This window comes from Diceros bicornis, chromosome 11, assembly GCF_020826845.1.
Source record: "Diceros bicornis minor isolate mBicDic1 chromosome 11, mDicBic1.mat.cur, whole genome shotgun sequence".
NCBI lineage: Eukaryota > Metazoa > Chordata > Mammalia > Perissodactyla > Rhinocerotidae > Diceros > Diceros bicornis.
The window spans coordinates 62,928,606-62,953,679 of NC_080750.1; the positions used below are offsets into that span (position 1 = coordinate 62,928,606).

Here is a 25,074-nt window from a genome sequence, read left to right on the forward strand (position 1 = left end):
AACACTTTTCTAAACATGCATCTTAGCCTAGGCCTTCTATATTACCCCATACACACAAGTTCTTTTGAATTATCTTAATTTCCCAAAGAATCTCCCCCAGCTTTTCCTCCTAGGCCTTAGGTATCTTAGCTATTATATATCTTGACTAGAATATTTTGCCCAGGTGTTTGTGGGTTGTTAATTCTCCTTGCAGTATTTGCAATCAAAGTCCACAGCCTTTCCAGCCTGATCTCTGAGTTAGGTGAAACAGAGATAAACACCTTCTGTCAGTCCTGTAGGTATTCTGCAGACAGGTTACAACAGACATAAGCAATAATTTTTGACTAAGGCCTTCTTTACTCCTTTCAGAACCAGACACCAGGAGTCCACAATGGTAACACAGGCTGGCACTGTTTAAAGACTGTCACCGTGCTGGAGAGGGGGTAGGACAACTGCAAGTAAAAATGCCACAAACTTTTTCCTACAGTTTTCAAGTTGTCTTTTAATTTATTCAGCATTTGATTGGTTGCTATAAACCTTGACTGTTTTCTAGAGTTCTGACGGACTTGGTTCTGAAGTTTGTTTTTTGATGTTTCTGTGTGCAGATAAGAGGTTGGATCTGCCTACTTTATCAGTTTGCTGATGTCACCCTATACGCTTTTTCAATGGCTTATTTTTTCCTGAACATTACAGTAGTTTAAAAATATTTAAAAATTGGAAAGTAGGTGTATTAAACTCACATTATTTTATTATAAATTTTTTAATAGTGGTGAAAAACATAACATAAAATTTACCATCTTAACCGTTTTTAAGTATACAGTTCAATATTAAGTATATTCACGTTGCTGTGAATATACTTAACAATACTAACTTTTTCAAAATCTTGCAAAACTGAAGCTCTATATCCATTTGAACAATAACTCCCTATTTGTCCCTCCCCCCAGCCTCCGGCAACCACCATTCTACTTTCTGTTTCTACAAATTTGACTGCTTTAGCTACCTCATATAAGTGGAATCATACAGTATTTGTCTTTTTGTGACTGGCTTATTTCACTTAGCACAATGTCTTCACAGTTCATCCATGTTGTAGTACGTGACAGGAATTCCTTCTTTTCAAGGTTGAATAATATTCCATTATATGTATATACCACAATTTTGTTTATCCATTCATCCATCGATGGATATTTAGGTTGTTTGGCTATCGTGAATATTACTGCAATGAACATGGGTGTGCAGATATCTTTTTGAGATCTTGCTTTCAATTCTTTTTGATGTATATCCAGAAGTGGGATTGCTGGATCATGTGGTAATTCTATTTTTAATTTTTTGAGGAACTGCCATACTGTTTTCCATAGTGGCTGCACCATTTCACATTCCCACCAACAGTACATAAAGTTTCCAGTTTTTCCATATACTCAACACTTGTTATTTTTTGTGGCCACCTTAATGGGTGTGAGATGATATCCCATTGTGGTTTTGATTTGCATTTCCCTAATGATTAGTAATGTTGAATATCTTTTCATAGGCTTGTTAGCCATTTGTACATCTTCTTTGGAGAAATGTCTATTCCAGTCCTTTGTCCATTTTTTAATCTGGTTATTTTGGTTTTTGTTGCTGAGATGTAGGAGTTCTTTATACATTCTGGATATTAACCCCTTATCAGATACATAATTTGCAAATATTTTCTCTCATTGTGTACCTTGCTGTTTCACTCTGTTGTTTCCTTTGATGTGCAGAAGTTTTTAGTTTGATGTAATCCCATTTGTCTATTTTTGCTTTTGTTGCCTGTGCTTTTGGTGTGACATCCAAGAAATCATTGCCAAATCTAAGGTCATGAAGCTCTTTGCCTATGTTTTCTTCTTTGAGTTTTATTATTTTAGGGCTTATGTTTACATCTTTAATCCATTCTGAGTTAATTTTTGTATATGGTATAAGGTAATGGTCCAACTTCATTCTTTTGCTTGTGAGTATCCAGTTTTCCCAATACCATTTTTTGAAGGGACTGTGCTTTCTCCATTATGTGGTCTGGGCACCCTTCTTGAAGATCATTTGACCATACACACAAGGGTTTATTTCTGGGCTCTTTATTCTGTCCCATTGGTCTTCACGTCTGTGTTATTGAAGTACCACATTGTTTTGATTACTGTGAGTTTGTAATACAGTAAGCCCTGAATTGTACACTATTCCTTTTTTTAACCTGAGTCAGTTTGTTTTAATTTTCTCTGTAGTTTACAGCATAGAGCTGGGTTTTGCTTTATAAGCCAATTTTAAGATCTTTAAATAGATGAATCAAGCCCATTCACATTTATTGATATGTCTGATGTTTGGTTTCATTTGTCGTACTGTTTTGTTATATTTACTGTGTGTATTGTATTTACTGTATTTTTTTATGTTGTTCCTTTGGACTTTTTATTTCTTTGGGTATAAAAAGATTTGTTTTTTTTCAAGCGATATCTTTATAATACTATTTATAAATGTGGTCATAGACACTGTTGTCCTAACTTAACATTCTATACAACTTGATTTATTAGGTTTAAATGATATCTTTGATGTCTACCTATTACTTAAATGACAGTCAATGAGCTACCCTTTCTCCTTTTTCCTCTTATTTTAAAAATTGCATTATTGGGCCGGCCCCGTGGCTTAGCAGTTAAGTGCGCGCGCTCCACTGCCGGCAGCCTGGGTTCGGATCCCGGGCGCGCACCGCCGCACCGCTTCTCCGGCCATGCTGAGGCCGCGTCCCACATACAGCAACTAGAAGGATGTGCAGCTATGACATACAACTATCTACTGGGGCTTTGAGGGGAAAAAATAAATAAATAAAATCTTTAAAAAAAAAATTGCATTATTTCTACTTTGTCAGAATACTTAATTTCTACATAATATTCTTCTACTCTTGTCTCTACCTTTGTCTTGGTCTTGGATCTACAGTTACAATATGTTCAGAGCCCTAAGCTATAGTTTTCCCAGTGTTCTCTTAATTGGATGAAACTCATCCTTTCACAGATTTCTCAGGACACGCTACTGACTACAGTAGTCCCTGAGTTCTTGCATGCTTAAAAACTTTTCAACAGCTTTGATTCCTAAAGTACAAGTTGGCTGAATAAGAAACCTTGGCTCATACTTTTTGTTATTTCTCAAAAATGCTGTTCTCCTTATTGTCTTACTTGGTATGTTCTTGTTGAGAGCTTTAATGGCAACATGATTTTAAGGGATTCTTTTTCCTAGATGCCCTGGGGATTTTTTTCCTCTTCATATTTAAAGTCTAAGATTTTACTAGGCTATGTGTTGGAATTGACCAATCTGGAGCCAACTCCACTCAGACCTTTTTTTATTTGTGGAAACTTTTCTTGCATTACAGGTTTAAACATTAGTTCTGTTATTTTGCTCTTCTTCTTCAGGGACTCCAATTACTCATACATTGGCTCTTTTTTGTGTGTCCTCTGCATTGACCACTTTATCTGTGATCCTTTTGGCTTATTATTTTTATTTTCACTCTTGGCCTTGCATGCTTTTCTTCAATGCTCTTTAATAAATTTTCAGTTGAACCTATTCTCCCTTGAGTATCTTTAATTTTATCTTCAAAATGACTTTGTCTTTAATCCTCAAATTCTTTCCTGAGTTCCTTCAACTCTTGCTTTCTACCTTCCTGTTTTGATTTGTTTTCGGTCTATTTCTGTCCTGAGTTTTGTAATTTCTCATTTTTTTTTTCATATCTGTAAGTTTTGTTTAAAGGTATTTATCCCTTTTGGAATGTCTGTTTCTTCTGTTTAATATTTCATTTATTGGGGGATAATTTTCATCAGCTGAAATATTTTGATTCTAATTTTATAACTTTGTATGAATGCCATCTGCTGTTTGTTCACTTTGTGCTTTAAAAATTTTTTTGAAATAATTTCAAACTTACAAAAGGTTTTCAGTTTTTCCTTTTCTTCTACAAGCTTCATTTCTGTAAAGAATACAGACCAGTTGTTTTGTAGAATGTCCCTCAATTTAAGTTTGCCTGATGCTTCCTCATAATTAAAGATGTTTTTGTAAAAATGCTACAGAAGTGATGCTGTGTTCTCAGAAGATTATATCAGAAGGCACATGATGTTGGTATGTCCCATTAATAGTGATGTTAATTATGCTTGGATAAGGTAGTATCTACCACGTTCCTTCACTGTGAAGGTACTGTTTTCCCCGTTGTAACTACTAAGTATTTTATGGATAGATGCTTTGAGACTATATGCTTTTCCTTACAAACTTTCATGCTAGTTTCAGTATCTGACAATGATTTAGTAACTGATGACAACTCCTAGATCAATTAATTATTACTGTGATGATTGCCAAATAGTGACTTCCTAATTTTATCAATCTACATTTCATAGTTGGTAATCTACTCTAAGAGGAGCTTTCCCTATTCCCTCATTGATTATTCATATCAATACATACTGAGTAAATAGTATATATAATACATACTCCTAATTCTTGGGATACCTGTGAAGTATTTAGATGGAAAGGTCATGATGTCTGCAGCTTACCCTCAAATGTTTCAGCAAAATAATAGTAATAATACACACACACTCACACACTCAAGAGTGTTAAATCAAATGTGAAAAAATGTTAACAGTTATTTAATCTAGGTGAACAGTAAATGGGAGATCATTGTAGTATTTTACAATGTTTTTGCAGACCTAAATTTGTTCAAAATATATAGTAGCTTTAATTGAGACACTGCCAAAATCTTCACAAATATTTGAAAAAAATTAAAGTCAGCCTACAGACTTAATTTACTAGCACTTGAATATACAAATTTTATTACCATTGTCTATAGAAATTTAACACTAGCATATGTGCAACAGTCCTCTTAAGCAGAGGGAGAATACCACAGACAAATCTTACACGCTAAGATAACAGTACCACGTTCAAAAAGACTGTTTCTTCATTCAGTAAACCAAGCTTGACAGAGCAGCCAACTCAAAATGAATGATTCCAGTTTTAGGACATAAGTGAACTTATCACTTAGGGAACATTACAAATAATATTAAAATGTTACATAGACTTTAAAAAGTTCAGAATTTTTCCCTAAGACTATATACAGACAGGTTCACAATATAGAAACCTGTACAATACAGCACTCTGCAGTTTTAGCAAAGCATACATTATAGACACATTTGCCATACAGTGCAATTTTATTGTGTAAGACATGAATAATAGTGCACTTAGATCCAAGAGTCACATTCCAATATATCAAGAGTACAATCCAAATACCCGGCTATTGAAGAAATACATATTCTTTTATGTATATATATATATAACTAAGTTGTACAACATTTTTAGTGTAGATGGTAATAGATCTATAAGGATTCTAAACGATGAAACTCAGGGTGTATTTGTGTAGAATAATCCTCTTCAAAGACATGTGCATTTTAAAAGTGAAGCAAATGTCTTGAGCAGACAGACACAGGTAGTGTTGCACAACTTGTTTTTATTACAAATCACAAATACAGTTAATCTGTATATTCACAGATGGTTAAACAGAATGGCTCTAAGTCAGTAAGCTCGTATCAGGAATTATTTTTCAGGATAATGTAGTGTCTACAGTGAGCCCCACTATCTTTCACTAAATTAAGCACAAACTACAGTTCTGCAGTGTAGTTCAAAAATAGGACATTGGGTTTCTTAAAGGGAATTTATATAACAAGTTCAGACTTTCTAAAACCTAGTCTTAGAGTTTCAGAGGGTCTCTTCTGGGCTATTGGTTTAAAGGAAGAAGATGCTGTGGACACTAGATTATAAAAACTGAGTGAAGGTAGAAGTAGTTTTATTCAGGAAAACAAAAATTAGAAAACTGATACTGTAAGAAAATTAGCATTTCATATCATCTGGAATAAATATTAATGGATAAATCAGTCTTTTAATGTTTTTTGTTCAGACGGTGAATTACATAAAAATACTATCTGGTAATCACTTAAGATACCAGCTCTGGAGGGGGAAAAAAGATCTGACCCTCGTTAAAGAATAAGAAATAACTAATCTATGTTGTCTTGAGGTATAGCATAAACCTGTATCAGATGTACTGAAAGACTTCATTCTCTGGTAAATTTCAAAGCTGCCAGAACAGGGGATCAACTATTCTAAAAGTTGTCCATTTTTTTTGTCCAGGAAATGACTTTCTGATGAAGAGTGCTCATAATACCCTCATGTGGTTTTCATTCATTAAATCCGGAGATGGGTAAATACCAAAACTTTTGCTCAGGTTAAAGCCTGATAGTAAGCGCACCTGATGACCTAGTTAAGCCTGATAATTAAAATAACTAATCCTGAAACCAGATTAACTACACATCTTTAAGCAGATGTTTTAAAATGCAGCAAAATATTCCTCCTATTTTTCACTTCAAGAGACAACTACTGGTCAAATCTTTTCCATGATATTGCTTTTTCATTTAATATAAATACTGACTGAAACAAAGACTAAAATCTCACTAAACTTCATCCTTTGAAATGAAAAGCAATGGCAACACCTCTGTAACTCAGGCTTCAGAGTTCAAAGAAAAGTTTTAAGTTTCCCATATGGGATCTGAAATGACTGTTTATTGTCTTTCAAAGTTTCCCAAACATCGCTTTAAAATCTTGCTTCAAAGGCCTAATTTTTCTTAGAAATAAAATACATTAATAGATTGTTTTAAACCTATTAGATTTTACAATTTCTGCTTGTTTTCTTTCCATTTAATGAAACCAAAATAAAAAATTTTCACTAATTAATTATTAAAAAGTCTTACCACCCAAAAGGTTACAGCATTTTTATATAATCAACCAACTATGTTCTTCTGATTTTTAAAAAATTATTAATTTAAATCTAAGCATCCTTGTATGGCTGATAGAGGACTGTAGCAATCCTTTTTATTTTTAAAATATTCTTTGTGGGGCCTACTTTTTGCATCCCAAAATGTAAACCAGCCTTCACTATAAATGAATACGGAAGATGCCTAATATACATGAACTTGATTATATCTCACTTTATTATTGGCACCTATGGGGCAATTTGCTTGCTCACTTTCTGCCACAATTTTCTTCATTAAAGTTTTTAAAACCACATTTATCAAAGACAATTCCCCAAACAATGTTTAGCAAGTATCTTCTCATGAGTACATCCATTGTGTCTATTCTTCTCATCCAAGTGATGGGTAACTTAATATTATTAAAAACCCTCTTCAAATTAAATTGATAATGCACTTGTTTTTGACAGAGTTCTAGAGTTTGGGAAAACTCTAACATTTGCATTATTAGATGACTCCTTTGAAAGTGCACTGATATCAAAGTTTGTTCTTACGATCTATAAACAGAACTGAGGTTTGGACAATCCCTAATTATAAATTAATACAAAATGCTAACTTGTCCAAACAGCTTAAGATTGCTGTCCCAATAAGAAGAAAAAAAATTGAAACACTATGCTATTATTGTACTCTGGCTACACATAAAATGTTCATCAGGAAGACAGGTGTAAATTGATGGCATATAATTTCTCCACGACCAAGCCTAATAAAAACACCCTCCAAAGTTTCCACCCATGGAAGCCCTGTGGCCAATCAATTTCACCAATGGGAGTCAGTGTAAATTGATGGCATATAATTTCTCCACGACCAAGCCTAATAAAAACACCCTCCAAAGTTTCCACCCATGGAAGCCCTGCGGCCAATCAATTTCACCAGTGGGAGTCAGTGTAAATTGATGGCATATAATTTCTCCACGACCAAGCCCAATAAAAACACCCTCCAAAGTTTCCACCCATGGAAGCCCTGTGGCCAATCAATTTCACCAGTGGGAGTCACTTCTAAAGAATCACAAAAAAATCTCTAGATGGTTTTCCTTATGGGTCCGTTAACTGAGAAGAAAAAGGCTCCTTCTTCATATCTAGTCTTGAGACAAAAATAGGAGAAAATGAAAAGGTCAACTGCCTGAACAAATGCAGCAAGCAATTTCGAGGGGCCATAAAAAAGCTAGGGTATTTCCTCTTTTAAAAAATTAATATAGACATTTCACACAACACAGAGATATCTATAGCAAGACAGTACATCTCCTTGGCTCCTTGCCTTATTAGCCTTTTTGTGAGGGCTTTAATGCCCTGAGATTCATAACTACAGGCAAGAACAAAATGGAGCTTAGAGAAGAAGGCAGGCAAAATGACCAAAAGAGTTCTGACTGTGAACTGTTGTGTAGCCTTTTGCTACAAAAGTCTGAGGAAACAGAAAAAAGATAAAGCTTGGGCAACTGGAGATAGAAAGTATTTGCCACTTTCTAAGGCTTCTTAATGTGGCCACAGATTTTGCTAAAGTCAGTTTTTAAAAACTGTATTTTTAGCTCAATACATAGCTCTAAAGCAGGGTTCAGTTTTGGTGTGCTTTACACTGAAATGGATACGTACAGATGGGGATAAATAGTATTAAAGATTGTTCTTCAACTATCCTTTAAAGGAAAACTAGAATTGATAGTATTTATTAAAATGAGCAATGCCACAAAACAGAAACATACATGGAAAGCACTGAACCGCAAACTTTTAGAGTCGCAGGCATAAACCAGTACAGCATAAATATAGTCATCACTGTTTCCATAACACTGAAACATTTCAAATCTGTTTCTGAAGTTTAAAACATAGCTGCATCATGTTCATAAATGTTCACGTCCACTTAAATTATATTTGCCTAACATATAATGGACAAATCAGCAGAATCAAGATAAATTTTCAAAAGGCTCAAGCCAACATGAAAGTTTTAACCTTAGTATCAGTAAACTCTTAGAATACTTAAAACGCAATAAAACACAGACACATGTACGTAAACCAGAGCAATAAGAAGTTGAGACGAGGGGAGTGCATCTCTGGTTTAAGGAAACCATATTTGCAGCTTAACTATAACAAATTAACATCTATTCTAAATGATGGTGTAATGTGACATCCAGCATTTGATATACATTTAATATGTATGGTCAAAAACCTGAAAAACCAATTCAACAGTAATGATACCGTATCAGTGACAAATTCCTACTTGATTTCTATATTGCACATACTTTTAGTGTCTACTGTTAAACTTACTTCTTCTCAATGTAAATGTCAGAAGACTATACTTATTGCCCTTGTAAAAATAATTTACCTTGAATAAATATTCAGATTTTCCTTTCTTGACAAACCAGAATGAGAATGAATTCAGCTTTGTTAGTCTAAGACTATTTTAAAGAGAATGGCTATTTTATGTGGCAAAGATACCAGACATGGCATATTAAACACAAAATTCTTGGTTTATCAACCATTTCAGTTTTGAAAAAATTTCTATATTCAGAGTGTTTAAAAGTCTGATCATTTTTTTAAACTAACAAATATTCCCTAAAGAGATTAATCATATCCTTGACTGGTCTGGAGCATTGTTTGGAAAGTGGACAGAGAGAGAAGCTTATGATGAAATGGCATGTAACAGGAATGGCATTACACTGGTTACCTGTTTCACATAAAATAAAATGACTAGCACCTCCTTCCTGCTCCCAAAGTGAAGAGGCCTAACAGCCACATAAAACGTGAGTAATTATAGTAAGTTTCATTCATAAAGTATTGAGAAATCCATTACATTAGAGGGTTCTCACATCTAAAGCCTCAAGTTCAAGGCTACTGTGTAAAAGTGAACCGAAGGGCAAAAGGAGAGAGAGGCGGGATACAGGTCTGGGACGGTCCTCACGAAGACTGCGGGGAGATCTTTCAGGGACTCTCCTGCATCCCATCCTCAGTTTCCAATTCTGCCAACTGCCTCCTAAGGATATTTACTTTTGCTTGTAATTCCTTGTTATGTTCAATGATGTTAACCATTTCTTCATATGCTTCATCCAAATACTTGGAGGATCTGTTCCAACGTAAGAAAATACCTATTGAATCCAGGAAAGGAAAAGAGGAGGGAGAAAGATACATACAATGAATTAATATCATACTTGTGAATAATACATAATTCCATGAATTATACATTATTTTTTCTTTTTTTCACAATTCACATCTGTTTTATTATGCTCTAAAATATACAGGAATCTTGAGATACCAAAAGAGTGCAATTAAATACAGTATTCAAGAAGTCTCTATTTCTATGTACACAGTCATTAATTCTTCAAAAAAACCCCACAAAATTATGAAATAGATCAAAATACTGTTCTGTGATATATTCAGGAAAACAAGCTAATTTATATGCCATAAACTTTCCAGTTTCACAACACAAATCTTTTTTTTTTTTTTTTTTTTTTACAATTATAGAACTTCACCTAGACCTATAAGACTCCCTCTGTGTGAAATCATTTTCACTGGAAAAGTGGCAGTTAGTGTAAAAGCAGAACCACACAAATTGTTATTTAGAAGCCTAAACTTCAGCACTCTCTCTCCTCTCTCTTACTTAAAAGGTAGTTTTCCAATTCTGCAGGCAATTGCTTCTTTCCCCGAATAATAACAATTATCCTTTTATTATGGACTAAATGGAGACATTCTCTCATCTACATGGACCTACATTAACTACATCATCCCAAAATAATCGCTTAAAGATATTCAAATAAGGAGGTACAAAACGTTTCCAGGCTGCAACATGTCAAGCAGCTGGCAAGTCCACAAAGGTTTTACGTTCATTAAAACACTTTCTATAAACCAAACTGCCCTGGGCCCTCAAGAGTCCTTCTGGACACGCCCAAATGCTAGTCTCTATCAGAAAGGGAAAAACAGAAGCACAAAGACTGACCTGTGTTGATTTTTCTACTATACGAACCTATTTTTAAAATTCTGTTCTTCAATACAAGAATTACTTAATATTAATGGTTAACTATGACGTAAATATAAACAGCAGAGAGACATTTTAAGACTAAAGAGTAGTCTCACTGAACAATCCAGATACCTACCATGAGAATATTTTATCTAACACAGAATTTCTTCCAGTTCTAAGTTGAGGAGGCACTAAACAAATATAGAAAGTGTATTCTTAATGGAATGGTAGGAATTCATTCCTGTAATAACAACAAGGACTTCCTTCTATCACTTAATCCCTAACCTCTCAATGAGGTTTGGTAAAAACTAGTTAAATCAGCCTTTAGGCCATCCAACTCCCAAATTTGGCTTTTCTCCCAAGTAGTAAGTCTCTCAATTCAGTTATTAAACATGACAGCGGCTTCTAAGTAAACTGTCCCAGAAGTGTTAAACACGAAGCTGGGCTGCAATCTCTCATTTAAGAGATAACTTATACTGTACCTATGACCATCTACAACAATCAAGAAAGTAAGCAAGAAGTAATCAAGAAAGTAAGCAAGAAGTTCTGAGTAGCCAAAAATTCCCAAAGCACTAAAGCTCGGGTTCAGAGAATCTTGAGACTATCTGAGGCCATTTCCCCACAATTCTAACTAAGGGACACCTCAACAGATAAGATGAGAAGCATAAACTGAGGGGGGAGACAGCAGCTAATGACAGATATGCCAAGAGGAACAAGATGTGAGAGCAGACATCCAGAGAAGTGACAGAAACAGACTCAGTCTCAAACTGAGAAAGCAAAGCAATCTGAGACCCCTTTACACATAAAGGGCAAACAGTTTTCCACACGAGTTGCCCTTGAGGGCATAACATATTAGAGCACAGTATAATAACTGACATTTACGGTAATTAAGTTCAATTTACCAAAAAGCTACCACTCCTATGTGTATACCTTATACTGTTTAATACAAAGACGAATAAAGATGTACTTACTACCTTAAAAATGATTAAAATGAAATTAAATGATATTTACAGTCTTCATTTAATGAATGGCTAATATATTTTAGATAGCTTTTGGTTATTTTTTTTAAAAAAAGCTTTGGTATTTAAGGAGATAAGCTTCAGGAGTCTGAAAAATTACTGTAGGTAAAACTCCTTTAGAACAGATTTGAAAATTAAGCATAGATTATTGTTCCACGTGAATTCCAAGTCTGCATTACTACATTGATGGATGGCATTTGTGCACAGTTACAGAACCTTACTAGAATGACTAGCTCACATAATCCTTCAATAGCATTTAACAGAAGAACCTATCCTAAGGACTGCTTAATAAAGTAAACAGAGAGAAGCCATCTCTTAGGAGCTTAAAATTTATTCCTGTCCCAACCACCTACCAACTTTCTTACACAAAAAGTAATGTACTTTCCCTCACACCCATTAAGACAGCCACTACTAAAGGGGGAAAAAAACCAGAAATTAACAAGCATTGGCAAGGATGTGGAGAAAGTGAAACTCTTGTGCATTGTTGGTGGGATTGTAAAATGGTAAAACTGTTATGGAGAACAGTATGGAAGTTCCTCAACAAATTAAACATAGAATTATCATAGGATCCAGCAACTCCACTTCTGGGTACATAACCAAAAGAATTAAAAGCAGGATCTTGAAGAGATATTTGCACACCTATGTGCCAAAAGGTGGAAGCAACCAAAGTGTCCATCAGTGGATGAATGGATAAACAAAATGTAGTGTGTATATATAGATAGATAGATATAATGGAAAATTATTCAACCCTAAAAAGGAAGGAAATCCTGTCACATGCTGCAACTTTTGAGTACGTTGAGTGAAAGAAGCCAGTCACAAAAAGACAATTGATTCTACTCATATGAGGAACCTAGAGCAGTCAAACTCACAGAGACAGAAAGCAGAATGGTAGTTGCCAGGGGCTGGAGAGAGGGGCAATGGGAAGTTGTTTAACAAGTATAGAGTTTCAAATTCACAAGATGAAAAGTTCTGGAGATCTGTTTCACAACAGTGTGAATATACTTAACAATACTGAATTGTACACTTAAAAATGGTTAAGTTGGTAAATTTTGTTTTATTTAATGACGATAAAAAAAGTAATGTACCTTCTTATTTTAACCTTCCCTTAATAGGGAAAATATCCAATACAAACAGCAGTATCCATTAAATAATCACTGTTAATGTCTCAAATGGGGACTGAAAAAAAAAGTGTGACCAGATAACAGATATGAAAGAGAGATCCATGCCCTTATTGAGAAAAAAATAATTACACCAAAGTCTGAGGGTCAGGTCCACCTCACTATCTTCAAATATCAACAACAGCATGTACTCACAGGCAGTTGAGAGAGCATCCTTGACTATTAATCAAAAATTTGCAAAGGATGCATGGCTTACCTTCCCATAGGTGAAGACTCTGTGGAGCAACTGAAGGCCAGATGACCAGATTGTTGGCTTCAAAGAGAGGACTGGTGAATTTACTCAGTTCACTGGGCCGATTGACCCAGGACCACAGAGACATTGTTTTCTGCTGTAGCTTCAACTTACATCTGATCAAGAAAGAAAATTGCCATTAAAGCAGTTAATTTATAATAACCATTATTACATGCTCCTCCTAATAGGACAATTTCTCTCTGTATGTTAGAAAGCAAAACACAAGACTTTTAGAAGAACAAAACATTGTAAAATAAAAATGTTTGTCAGAAAATTCAACCTGCATCATATAACTCTCAACAATCACAAAACAAACACTGTTTTACAGGCTTCCAAAGCCAACAAGAAGGATAAAATCAGAATCTGGTCATGTCAGGTTCGGTGTTAAATATTAACCCAGAGAAAGTTACTATATGCAAAAGTCCTTTATTTTATCTGGGATTGTATTTTAATTTAAAATTGCTAAATATAAAAAAAACTTTCTAACTTTTTTGTTTTGGAGAAGACTAAAATGTAAAGACACAAAAATCATACATATCATATTAAAAGTGGAGGTTGAGTCAAATGTCAAACAAAACAAAATTTTTTAGACAGCTTTTAGAGCAAATAAATTACATGTACATAAAATACTATCAAAGATTAAAAATAAATATGCATCTTGATGTAAATGCAGATTTAATATAAATTTATATAAAATGAACAGTCCTCATAATAATCCTGAAATTCTATAACACTCTTTAACATGGAATAAACGGTTAGGGAGGGAAAGTGACCTGACACATTTTAGAAAAAATAAATTTTAAGAAGGATTTAAAGATAATTTGTGGTAAACCTTATATTAACCAAAAAGATAATACATTCAATTTTCACAGGATTATGTTTAAGCTGAAAATTTTACTGTAAAATTGGTTTTGTCTCTGAAACTGATTACTTACAAGCTTCAGGCAAGTAAATTATGTGCATTCTTTTTATGCTAGCAATAAAAAGAACGCACATAATCACAGAACCCATGTGGCAGTGGAATTTAATTGTTAGGATAGCAAGTCCCATACTGGATTCCCAGAAACCAGGCATGGTGAGGACAGGAGACCACTGCACCCCCAAGCCAATGGCTAGCCAATCACTGAAACTTTTCCAACTAAGCCCACCCGACACAGCTTCAAAATCCTTCTCAGTTAGTACTACTGGTAGGCTCTACCCAATGGGAATCAGAACGTGAGATAAAATCTATTTGTGCAGGGGGTCAGCCCGGTGGTGTAGCGGTTAAGTTCGCGCGCTCCGCTTCAGTGGCCTGGGGTTCGAGGATTCGGATCCCAGGCGCACACCTACACACGCTCATCAAGCCATACTGTGGCGGCGTCCCACAAACAAAATAGAGGAAGACTGGCACACATGCTAGCTCAGGGCCAATCTTCCTCACCAAAAAAATCTGTTTGTGATCTCTTTAATGAAAGCTAGTTCTGAGGGATATTAATAGGTAATCACCAAAAAGAAGTCCAGAGTCAAACATATTATTTAAATGATGAATGAAAGTTATATACATTGCTTTATCAAAGGGCATCTTAAAGCCTTTAATGACTGTTTCATGACTCTCTGAGAGGGGATTATTTTATGCCACATTCCCCAAATTTCCTTGACTATGTGAATCACTAATTCCCCCTCTCCTCCCATCACAGTACAGTCCAGGGCTAAGTAGGAAATGCTTTAAGAAATGGTGGGATAGGATATTAGATTCCTGATACATTTAAGTGCCATGAAAAGAGTTGCCTTTGTGATGATTACTTGGACATAATCTTTGATCTCCTAAAAACCAACCAACAAACAAAAATCAAAATAACAGTAAAGCCTCTTTTACATACACAATTTTGTTTTGTTCAGCATTTTAAAAGCATATCTGACCATGGAATCCTTTTTAGTATAATATTTTTTAACATCCCTTAGTATTAATGTCTAACAAATGAACTGTAAAACAGGTTTCATCTCACATGCTGACTCCCACTAGAGGTTACCAATTACTTTTCCTTTTTTTGCATCCGACGACACAGAGCATGAGTTACTTGCTATCATGTTCAGTAGAATCAAAGTGCCAGCCAGAGTAATTTTGTGGCTCTGTGTCAAAATGTCATCAGTGGTCTGTTCTAGGCTGCTGGCTGAGCTGGTGACAGATTCAAGGAGGAATGGATGAATGAACTAACATTTTTTAAATGCCTATGAAGTGACAGGTATCATGCTAAGAGCTTTCACATGTGTTATTTGATCCTCACTACAACCCAGTGAGGCAGATATTAATTTTTGCCTTTAACATCAGAAGAAATAGATTCAGAGAAGTTACACAGCTAGTAAGTGGCATAGTGGAGCTTCAAACTCAGATCTTCTAATTTCAGTCTTGAACTTTTTCCATTAATACACTGGAGAGAAGGAGAAAGGGGCTGATGACAATGAAAAAGAAATGTACCTAAAGTTTCTCAGGGCATAGTTTAAAATGTTGCATTTAGGCGGGGAACTTCTGGAATGGCAGAGGAAGGACCTCCATATATCATCTTCAAAAAGTAACAAATAGTGGCAAAAATACTCAAAATAAACATTTTCTCAACTCTGTTCTCAATTACCAAAAGGCTTCCAACAATCTGAGGAGCACTTCTCCAAGAAAAAATGCTGAACCTCTGGAAGAACAGCAGGATTTGCGGCATTTTTAACTTGGCCTACTGCCAACACCCTTTCCCCAGCTCTACAGTATCACTGAAAACCAGCAGCCTTGCAGCCACTGGAGGGGTAGACCAGGTTTGGAGTTCCTCAAAAAGTACCACCCCCAGAACACATCACTATTTATATGTCTTTCAAGCTCCCTGGCAAAGCCTCCTTTGCAGAGTGGTATAGTTATTTGACTTAACTCCGAGTTCTCTCTGAGGAAAAAGCCTTATCACCCAGCGTATCTGTCAAAAGCAACGAGCAGAAACTGTCTAATACCACAGCTGCCTGAGGCTGCCATATCAGTTGGGGCGAAGAAGAGGCTGGCCAAAATCATAAAAGAAAGATTTAGGGAATGAGACGTCCATAGTGGGGCTTTGAAAAGCTCTGACGTAAGCCTGAGAGTTTAGAGGGGTGTACATGTGTACAGGGCTGTGCACATGCCCAGAAAACACTTGCGACAGCTCCAGTTTTTCTTCTCTGGCTGAACCTGAGGCCCTGTTCAAGCTGAAGGCTAAAGCAGAGTTGTAAACTACCCAAGTGTTGAAGCCATGCCCCAAGACACACACAGAGCCCCTCAGCAAAGGGTGAAAGATTTATTCATTCACGACATTTAAAGAAATCTCTGACTAATTGTTAGCTGACCACTAAGTCTAGCTATCTGAGCAGAGACTTCAGTGGCTGAACACTAGAGGAGATACAAATTTTACAGAATTAGTCCAGGAAAGGGACTAAACAGAAAGAAAGACAAAAAAAGAAAAAAAACAAAAACAAAAATCCAGCAACAACAACAAACCCTTGCAAGATAGGGGGATCTAATTTCCAGATTTGCCATATTATATTACCTAAAATATCAGTTTTCAAAAAAAATTGTAAGACACACAAAGAAACAGAAATGTACAGCCCATACACAGGGCAAAATAGCTGACAGAAGTAACTGTCCCCAGAAGAGAAGAAAGACATATTGGACTTACTAGACAAAGACTTTAAATCAGCTATCACAAATATGTTCAAAGAACTAAAGAAACGATGCCTGAGAAATTAAAGGAAAGTATGACAACAATGCCATACCAAACAGACAATATCAATAAAGAGGTAGAAAATATAAAAAAGAACCAAATAGAAATCCTGATTTGAAAGCATAATAACCGAAATGAAAAATTACCAGAGGAGCTCAACAGTAGATTTGAGCTGGCAGAAGAATGAGTGAACTTGAAGATAGGTCAATTGAGATTATCAATTTCTGAGGAAAACAAAAAAAAAGAATGAAGAAAATTGAAGAGAACTCCATAAATCTGTGGGATACTACCAAGTACACAACATATGTATGCATAACAGGAGTCCCAGAAGGGGAGAAGAGAGAGAGGCAGAATAATGTTTGGAAAACAATGTTTCAAAATTTCTCAAATGTGATGAAAAACATTGATCTACACACCCTAGAAGCTCAAAGACCTCGAAGTGGGATAAATTCAAAATGGTCCACACTTAGATACATCAATATCAAACTGTTAAAAGCCAAAGAAAAAGAGAGAATTGTAAAAGCAGCAAGAGAAAAATGACTTATTACATACAAGGGATCCTCAATAAAAATAATGACTTATTATCAGAGACTATGAGGCCAGAAAGCAGTGGTATGACATATTCAAAGTGCTGCAAGATAAAGACTGTTGACCAAGATGTGTATATCCAGGAAAATTATGCTTCAAAAATGAAGGAGAAGAGGGCCGGCCCCGTGGCTTAGCAGTTAAGAGCGTGCGCTCCGCTGCTGGCAGACCAGGTTCGGATCCCGGGCGCGCACTGACGCCCTGCTTCTCCGGCCATGCTGAGGCCGTGTCCCACATACAGCAACTCGAAGGATGTGCAGCTATGACATACAACTATCTACTGGGGCTTTGAGGGAAAAAAATTAATTAATTAATTAAAAAAAAAACAAAATGAAGGGGAAGAGTGATGCCAGCAAAAATGGCAGAGCAGGCAGCTCCAAATGCCCATCCCTCCACAGAAACACTGGCAGAAACTGTTAGAACCAACTATGTCAGACCTCTGGGAAATAGGCAAAGGTTTATAGCACACAAGCAAACACAGAATCAAGGAAAAGGTAATTTAAAAACAACAGGAAAGCTTTATGGCATTTTTATTTGCTCTTGCCCCACCCACTCCTTAGCTCATGGAGGTCCTGAAGATGGCAGCCCATGTTCCCAGTATGGGACACTGGTCCCTGGCTCCAGAAGGAATAGAGCAGTCTTTATTCACAAAGAATTGTGTCTGTCCTTTCTAACCTGTCCAGGGGCTACCTGAAGCACTTGTCTTTGTTACACCTAACTCGGAAATCACTGTGGGCAGAAAAGTGGCGGGCATTCTTAGAAAACATTATAAAGCGAATGAATAACCTGCAGCCATTTAGAAGAAAAGATTATGGTGGAGGGATACAACAGAGCATCAAAAGCCCAGAGAATAAGGTTCTTTGGGAAATCAGGGAATGCAAAGGTGCCAATGTATAGTGAGGAATTTAGAAAGCTACATGCACTCCTAAGGCAGGAAACATGCTCAGAAGAGACCTGAGAAGATCCCAAATCTTCAGCTCTGGCTGCTCTCTAGGCTCAATGAGAGCAGGAAGTGAAGGCTAAGACCTGACTAAGCATTGAAAGAACATTCCAGCACAAAGCCAATCTGTAAAGACAGTGAGAGGATTTTTTTTTTCTTTGTCTTGAGTTGTTTTCCTTTTTTCTTTTCCCTCCCTCTTTTTCTCTCTCTCTCTTTTGCCTCCTGGTATTCAAGGAAATTGCTGTCAAAACACTAGCTGAACACAAACTAAAAGAACAGGTACTTCAGAGACCACACATGAGAAAGAATACACACTTTACAAAAATAGTTTAGAAAATGACTAAATAAATGAACAGCTACAGCCTACAGCAAGCAACAAAAACAAACTCCAAGGAGTGGGAAGAATCTGATTTCTGGAGAACCACATTACAATATTTTAAATGTCCAGATTTAAAATTGCAAATGATGCAAAAAAACTAGAAAGTATAGCCCATTCATAGAAAAACATGAACAGAAATTGTCCTGAGCAAGCACTGACTTTGGACTTACTGGACAAAGACTTTAAATCAACTGTCTTAAAAAATGCTCAAAGAGCTAAGGAAACTATGAACAAAGAACTAAAGGAAACCAGGAGAACAACGTCTCAAAACACAGAATATATCAATAAAGAGACAAAAAATTACGAAATGGAGGCAAACACAAATTCTGGAACTAAAAAGTACAATATCTGAAATAAAAAACTCACTAAATGGTTTCAATAGCAGATTTGAGCAAGCAAAGAAAGACTAAACAAAGATGAAGATAGGTCAATTGAAATTACCCACTCTTGAGGAGAAGAACAAAAAAAAAAGAGTGAAGAAAAATGAACAGAGCCTAAGCGAACCTGTGGTGCCAACATATGCATAATATGAGTCCCAGAAAGAGAGGAGAGAGAGCAAGGGGCAGAAAGACTATATAAAGAATTAATGGCCAATTTGTCAATTATACCCCAATAGAGATGGAAACAAACAAACAAACAAAAAGAACCACACACACAAAAAATTAAGAACTGAAAATTTCCCAAATTTGATAAAAGACATGAATCTACATATTCAAGAAATTCAGTGAGCTCCAAGAATAATAAAGGCAAAGAGATCCACACTGAGACACATGATAATCCAACTGTCTAAAGCCAAGGACAAAGAGAGAATCCTGAAAGCAGCAAGAGAGAAGTAACTCCTCATGTATAAGGGATCCTCATTAAGATTAACAACAGATTTCTCATCAGAAATCTGTAGGCCAGAAATCATGTAGGCCAGAAGGGAGAGCAATGATATTTTTAAAGTGCTAAAAGAAAACAACTACCTACCAAGAACTCTACATCCAGCAACACTATTCTTTAAAAATTAAGGATAAATTAAGACATTCCCAGATAAATAAAAACTGAGGGAGTTCATTGCTAGTAGACTTGCTTTACAAGAGAAATGCAAAAGGGAGTCCTGAGGGCTGAAATGAAAGGACAATAGGCAGTAACTCGAAGCCATATGAAGAAATAACTCTGCTAAAGATAACTACATAGGAAAGTATAAAAGTAAGTTATTATTGTATTTTTGGTTTGTAACTCTTTTTACTTCCTACATAATTTAAAAGAGATGGATAAACACAATTATAAATTTATGTTAATGGGCATATAACGTATAAGGATGTAATTTGTGACTACAACATACAGGGGAGCAGAGCTGTATAGGAACAGTTTTGTATGCCATTGAAATTAAGTTGGTATTCAAACCAGATTGTTATAAATTTAGGATGTTAACTGAAATTTGCCTGGTAACCACTAAAAAAATATATTTTTAAAATATATACAAAAAGAAACGAGAAGGGAATCAATAGTACACTATAAAAAATCAATTAAACACAAAGGAAGGTAAGTAATGGAGGAAATGAACAAAAGAGGTATAGGACATACAGAAAACAAATAGCAAAATGGCAGAAATAGGGGCCAGCCCAGTGGTGCAAGCAGTTAAGCGCGCACACTCTGCTGCGGGGGCCCGGGGTTCGCAGGTTCGGATCCCGGGCGCGCACCGACGCACTGCTTGTTAAGCCATGCTGTGGCGGCGTCCCATTTAAAGTAGAGGAAGATGGCCACAGATGTTAGCTTAGGGCCAATCTTCCTCAAGAAAAAAGGGGAGGATTGGCATCAGATGTTAGCTCAGGGCTAGTCCTCCTCACAAAAAAAAAAAAAAAAAATTGCAGAAATAAGTTTTTCCTTATTAGTAATCACTTTAAATATAAATGAAGTAAACTGTCCCATCAAAAGTCAGAGATTAGGGGCCGGCCCTGTGGTAGTGGTTAAGTGTAGGCGCTCCACTGCTGGCGGCCCCAGGTTCGGATCCCAGACGTGCACTGATGCACCGCTTGTCAAGCCATGCTGTGGCGGCATCTCATATGAAGTGGAGGAAGATAGGCACAGATGTTAGCCCAGAGCCAGTCTTCCTGAGCAAAAAGAGGAGGATTGGCATGGATGTTAGCTCAGGGCTGATCTTCCTCACACACACACACAAAAAAAAAACGGAAAAAAAAAACAAAAGGCAGAGATTAGCAGAATGGATTAAAAAACATGATCCAAATATATATTGCCTACAAAAGATTCACTTTAGAGTCAAAGATGCACATAAATTGAAAGTGAAAGGATAGAAGATTTTCCATATAAATAGTAACCGAGAGAGCTGGGGTGGATATATTACATCAGACAAAATAAACTTCAAGACAAAAACGCTTACAAGAGACAAAGAAGGACATTATATCATGAAAAAAGGGTCAATCCATCAAGAAGATATAATAATTATAAATATATACGCACCTTGCACCAGAGTCACAAAATATATGAAGCGAAAACTGACATAACAGAATAGAGAAATAGACAATGCTACAATATAGTTGAGGACTTCAATATCTCACTTTTGATAATGTGTAGAACAACTAGACAGATAAGGAAATACAGGATTTGAACAAAATGTAAGACAAATATAGAATACTATAACCAACAACAACAGAATACACATTCTTCTCAAGGGCACATGAAACATTCTCCAGAATGGATCATGTTAGGCTACAAAACAAATCATACAAAGTATCTTGTCTAACCAAAATGGAATGAAGTTAGAAATCAATAACAGAAGAAAAACTGGAAAATTCATAAATATGTGGAATTATATAACATACTTTTAAACAACCAGTGGGTTAAAGAAGAAATCACAAGAGAAAGTGGAAAATACTTATCAATGAATGAAAACAAAAACACAACATGCTAACACAACTTATACGGATCTAGTAAAAGCAGTGTGCAGAAGAAAATTTATAGCAATAAACACCTACATTAAGAAAGAACAAAGAGGGCCGGCACTGTGGCGTAGCGGTTAAGTGCGCATGCTCCGCTGCTGGCGGCCCGGGTTCAGATCCCGGGCCGGCATAGATGCCCTGCTTGTCAGGCCATGCTGTGGAGGCATCCCATATAAAGTGGAGGAAGATGGGCACGGATGTTAGCTCAGGGCTGATCTTCCTCACCCCAAAAAAAAAAATTAAGAAAGAACAAAGATCTGAAATCATTAACCTAACTTTGTGCCTTAAGGAACTAGAAAAAGAAGAGCAAACTAAACCAATGCTAGCAGAAGGAAGGAAAAAATAAAGATTAGAGAGAAGACAGACAAAACAGAAAATAAAAAAACAATACAAAGCATCAATGGAACCAAAAGTTAGTCCTCTGAAAAGACCAGCAAAATTGTCCCTTTAGCTAGAATAACAAAGGAAACAAAAGAGAAGATGAAAATAACTAAAATAAGAAATGAAAGTGGGACATTACTAACCTTACAGAAATAAAAAGGATTATAAGAGAGAATACTATGGATAATTGTACACCAACAAATTAGACAATCTAGATGAAACAGACAAATTCCTATAAACACACAAATTACCTAAACTGACTCAAGAAACAGAAAATCTCAACAGACCAAAACAACAACAACAAAAGATTGATCAGTAATAAAAAACCTCTCAACAAGGAAAAGTCCACGACCAAATGGCTTCACTGGTTAATTCTACCAAACATTAAAAAAAGAATGAACACCAATCCTTCTCCAACTCTCCAAGAAACAGAAAAGGAAAGAACACTTCCTAACTTATTTTATGAAGTTATTATTACCCTGATGCCAAAGCCAGACAAAGACATCACAAGGAAAGAAAACTACAATAATACAATATCCCTTATAAATGAAGATGCAAAAATCCTCAAAAAACTACTAGTAAACCAAATACAAAAAAGCACATTAAAAGGATTATACACCATGACCAAATGGGCTTTACCTCAGGTATACAAGAATGGTTCAACATAAGAAAATCAATCAATGTAATACAACATATTAATAGAATAAGGAAAAAAACCACATGATCATTGCAATTAATGCAGAAAAGGCATTTGACAAAACCCAACATCTTTGCATAATAAAAACACTCAATAAATTAGGAATAGAAGGGAACTTCTTCAAATGATAAAAGGCATTTATGAAAACACCAGTTAACATCATATTCAATGGTGAAAGACGGCAAGCTTTCTCCCTAAAATCAGGAATAAGACAAGAGTGCCTGCTTTCACCACTGCTGTTCAACATCATACTCAAAGTTCATTAGAAAAGAAAAAGCAAGAAAAGACATCCAAATTGGAAAAGAAGAAGTACAACAGTCTGTATTTGCAGATTACATGATCCTATACATAGAAAATCCCAAAGAATCCACAAAAACTACTAGAGCTAATAAACAAATTTGGCAAAATTGCAGGGTACAAGATAGACAAAAAAAGTCATGTTTCTATTCGCCAACAGTGAATACTCCAAAAAAGATAAGAAAACAATTCCATTTACAATAGCATCCACAATAATAAAATACCAAGAATAAATTTAACCACAAAAATGAAAGATTTGTATACTGAAAATTATAAAATACTGCCAAAAGAAATTAAAGAGCTAAATAAATGGAAAGACATCCTTGTTCATGGATTGGAAGACTTATTATCGTTGAGGGAGCAATACTACCCAAAGTAATCTATAGATTCAATGCAATCTCTATTAATATTCTCTTACAACTCAACAATAAAAAGGCAAATAACCCAATTAAAAAATGGGCAAAGTATTTGAATAGATATTTTTCCAAAGAGGATACACAAAGAGCCAAGAAGCACATGCAAAGATGATCAACATCCTTAGTCATTAAGGAAATGCGAATGACTATAATGAGATACCACTTTACACCCACTGGGATGACTAAATCAAAAAGGCAGACAATAAAAAACGGTGTAGATGTGGAGAAACTGGAGCCCTCAAACATTGCTGGTGGGAACGGGAAGTGGTGCTGCCACTTTGTTTCACAGTTCTTCAAAATCTGAGTTACCATATGACCCAGCAATTCCACTCCTAAGTTTACACCCAGGATAAATGAATATATGTCCATACACAAAGCTGCAGACAAATGTTTAATGCAGCATTAGTCATGGTGGCCAAAAGGGGAAAACAACCCAAATGTCCATCAACTGACAAATGGATATATCTATAGAGTGGAATATTCTTCAGTAATGGAAAGGAATGAAGTGCTGATATATTCCACAACATGGATGAAACTTGGAAACATGATGATCAGTGAAAGAAGCCAATCACAAAAGGCCACATGTTGTATGATTCCATTTATATGAAATATCCAAACAGGCAAATTTATAGACAGAGAGCAGATCAGTGGTCACCAGGGGTTAGGAGATAAGGGAAGAAGAATGCATAATGACTGCTAATGGATATGGGGTTTGTTTTGGGAGTGATGAAAATGTTCTAAAATTAGATTTGGTGATGGTTGCACAACTCTGAATATACTATGAACTAAAACCCACTGAATTACTTTAAATGGGTAAATATTATGGTAAGTGAATAATATCTCAATAAAGCCGTTTTTTAAAAAGGCTGCAGTTTCCCTTTTAACTGAAATTGCCTTTCACCAAGAAGTTTTGGTGGTTTTTAAAGATTTTTTTTACAGGACCAGTTAATGTTCCAATCTCCAAATTCAATAGGTTCAAGTAATTTTAGACTCTGTATTAATAAGAAACCTTAAAACTTCTTATTCTTGTGTATATAATATTTAAAAGGAAAAAAGTATGGTCATTGCTTTCTCTTTGGTCATCTCTTCTAATTAAACTCTCTCCTTTGTCTAGCAAAATTCTAGATTTTAGAACAGAGGTGAACAGAACCCTAAAGTCAGGAAGCATTAAACTTTCCACCTCCTGTTAATAAGGAAAGAAATTATCAATAATTATGTTTTATTTGGATTAACTGTGGTGTTACAGAATAGTTTCTGGAGTGGGAAAGTGAAATATTTATGACATCTCCATCATGAGTCAATTCAAACCCTAGTTTTTAGAAGTAGACCTGTTCTTTTGGCATAAGTAATGAATATAAGTATAATAATATTTAAGTATAATCATTACTAGAAAGTCAACTTAAAATGACACCAAAATACCAAAAGTAAATTTCATATTAATGAAATTATGAAAAATGTGTGGTACAATGTTCAAAGATTCATTTAAGCCTAAACTCTTAATAAAAACATCCCAGGGGAAAACCCAACTACCGACCCATCTAAATGTTTTTACAAAGGTTCAA

General features: G+C 35.6%; 1 protein-coding gene across 1 annotated transcript in view; it reads right to left on the minus strand.

The window, feature by feature from the left end:
- Positions 1-7,714: 7,714 nt before the first annotated feature.
- Positions 7,715-25,074, minus strand: part of MTMR9 (myotubularin related protein 9) — a 60,635-nt gene continuing 43,275 nt past the window's right edge. Inside the window, exons 9-10 of the mRNA XM_058550405.1 lie at positions 13,133-13,284; positions 7,715-9,870 (exon numbers count right to left, since the gene is read on the minus strand). Coding sequence (XP_058406388.1) covers positions 9,707-9,870; positions 13,133-13,284 — 316 coding nt within the window. The 3' untranslated portion in view covers positions 7,715-9,706. The remainder of the gene's footprint in view (positions 9,871-13,132; positions 13,285-25,074) is intronic.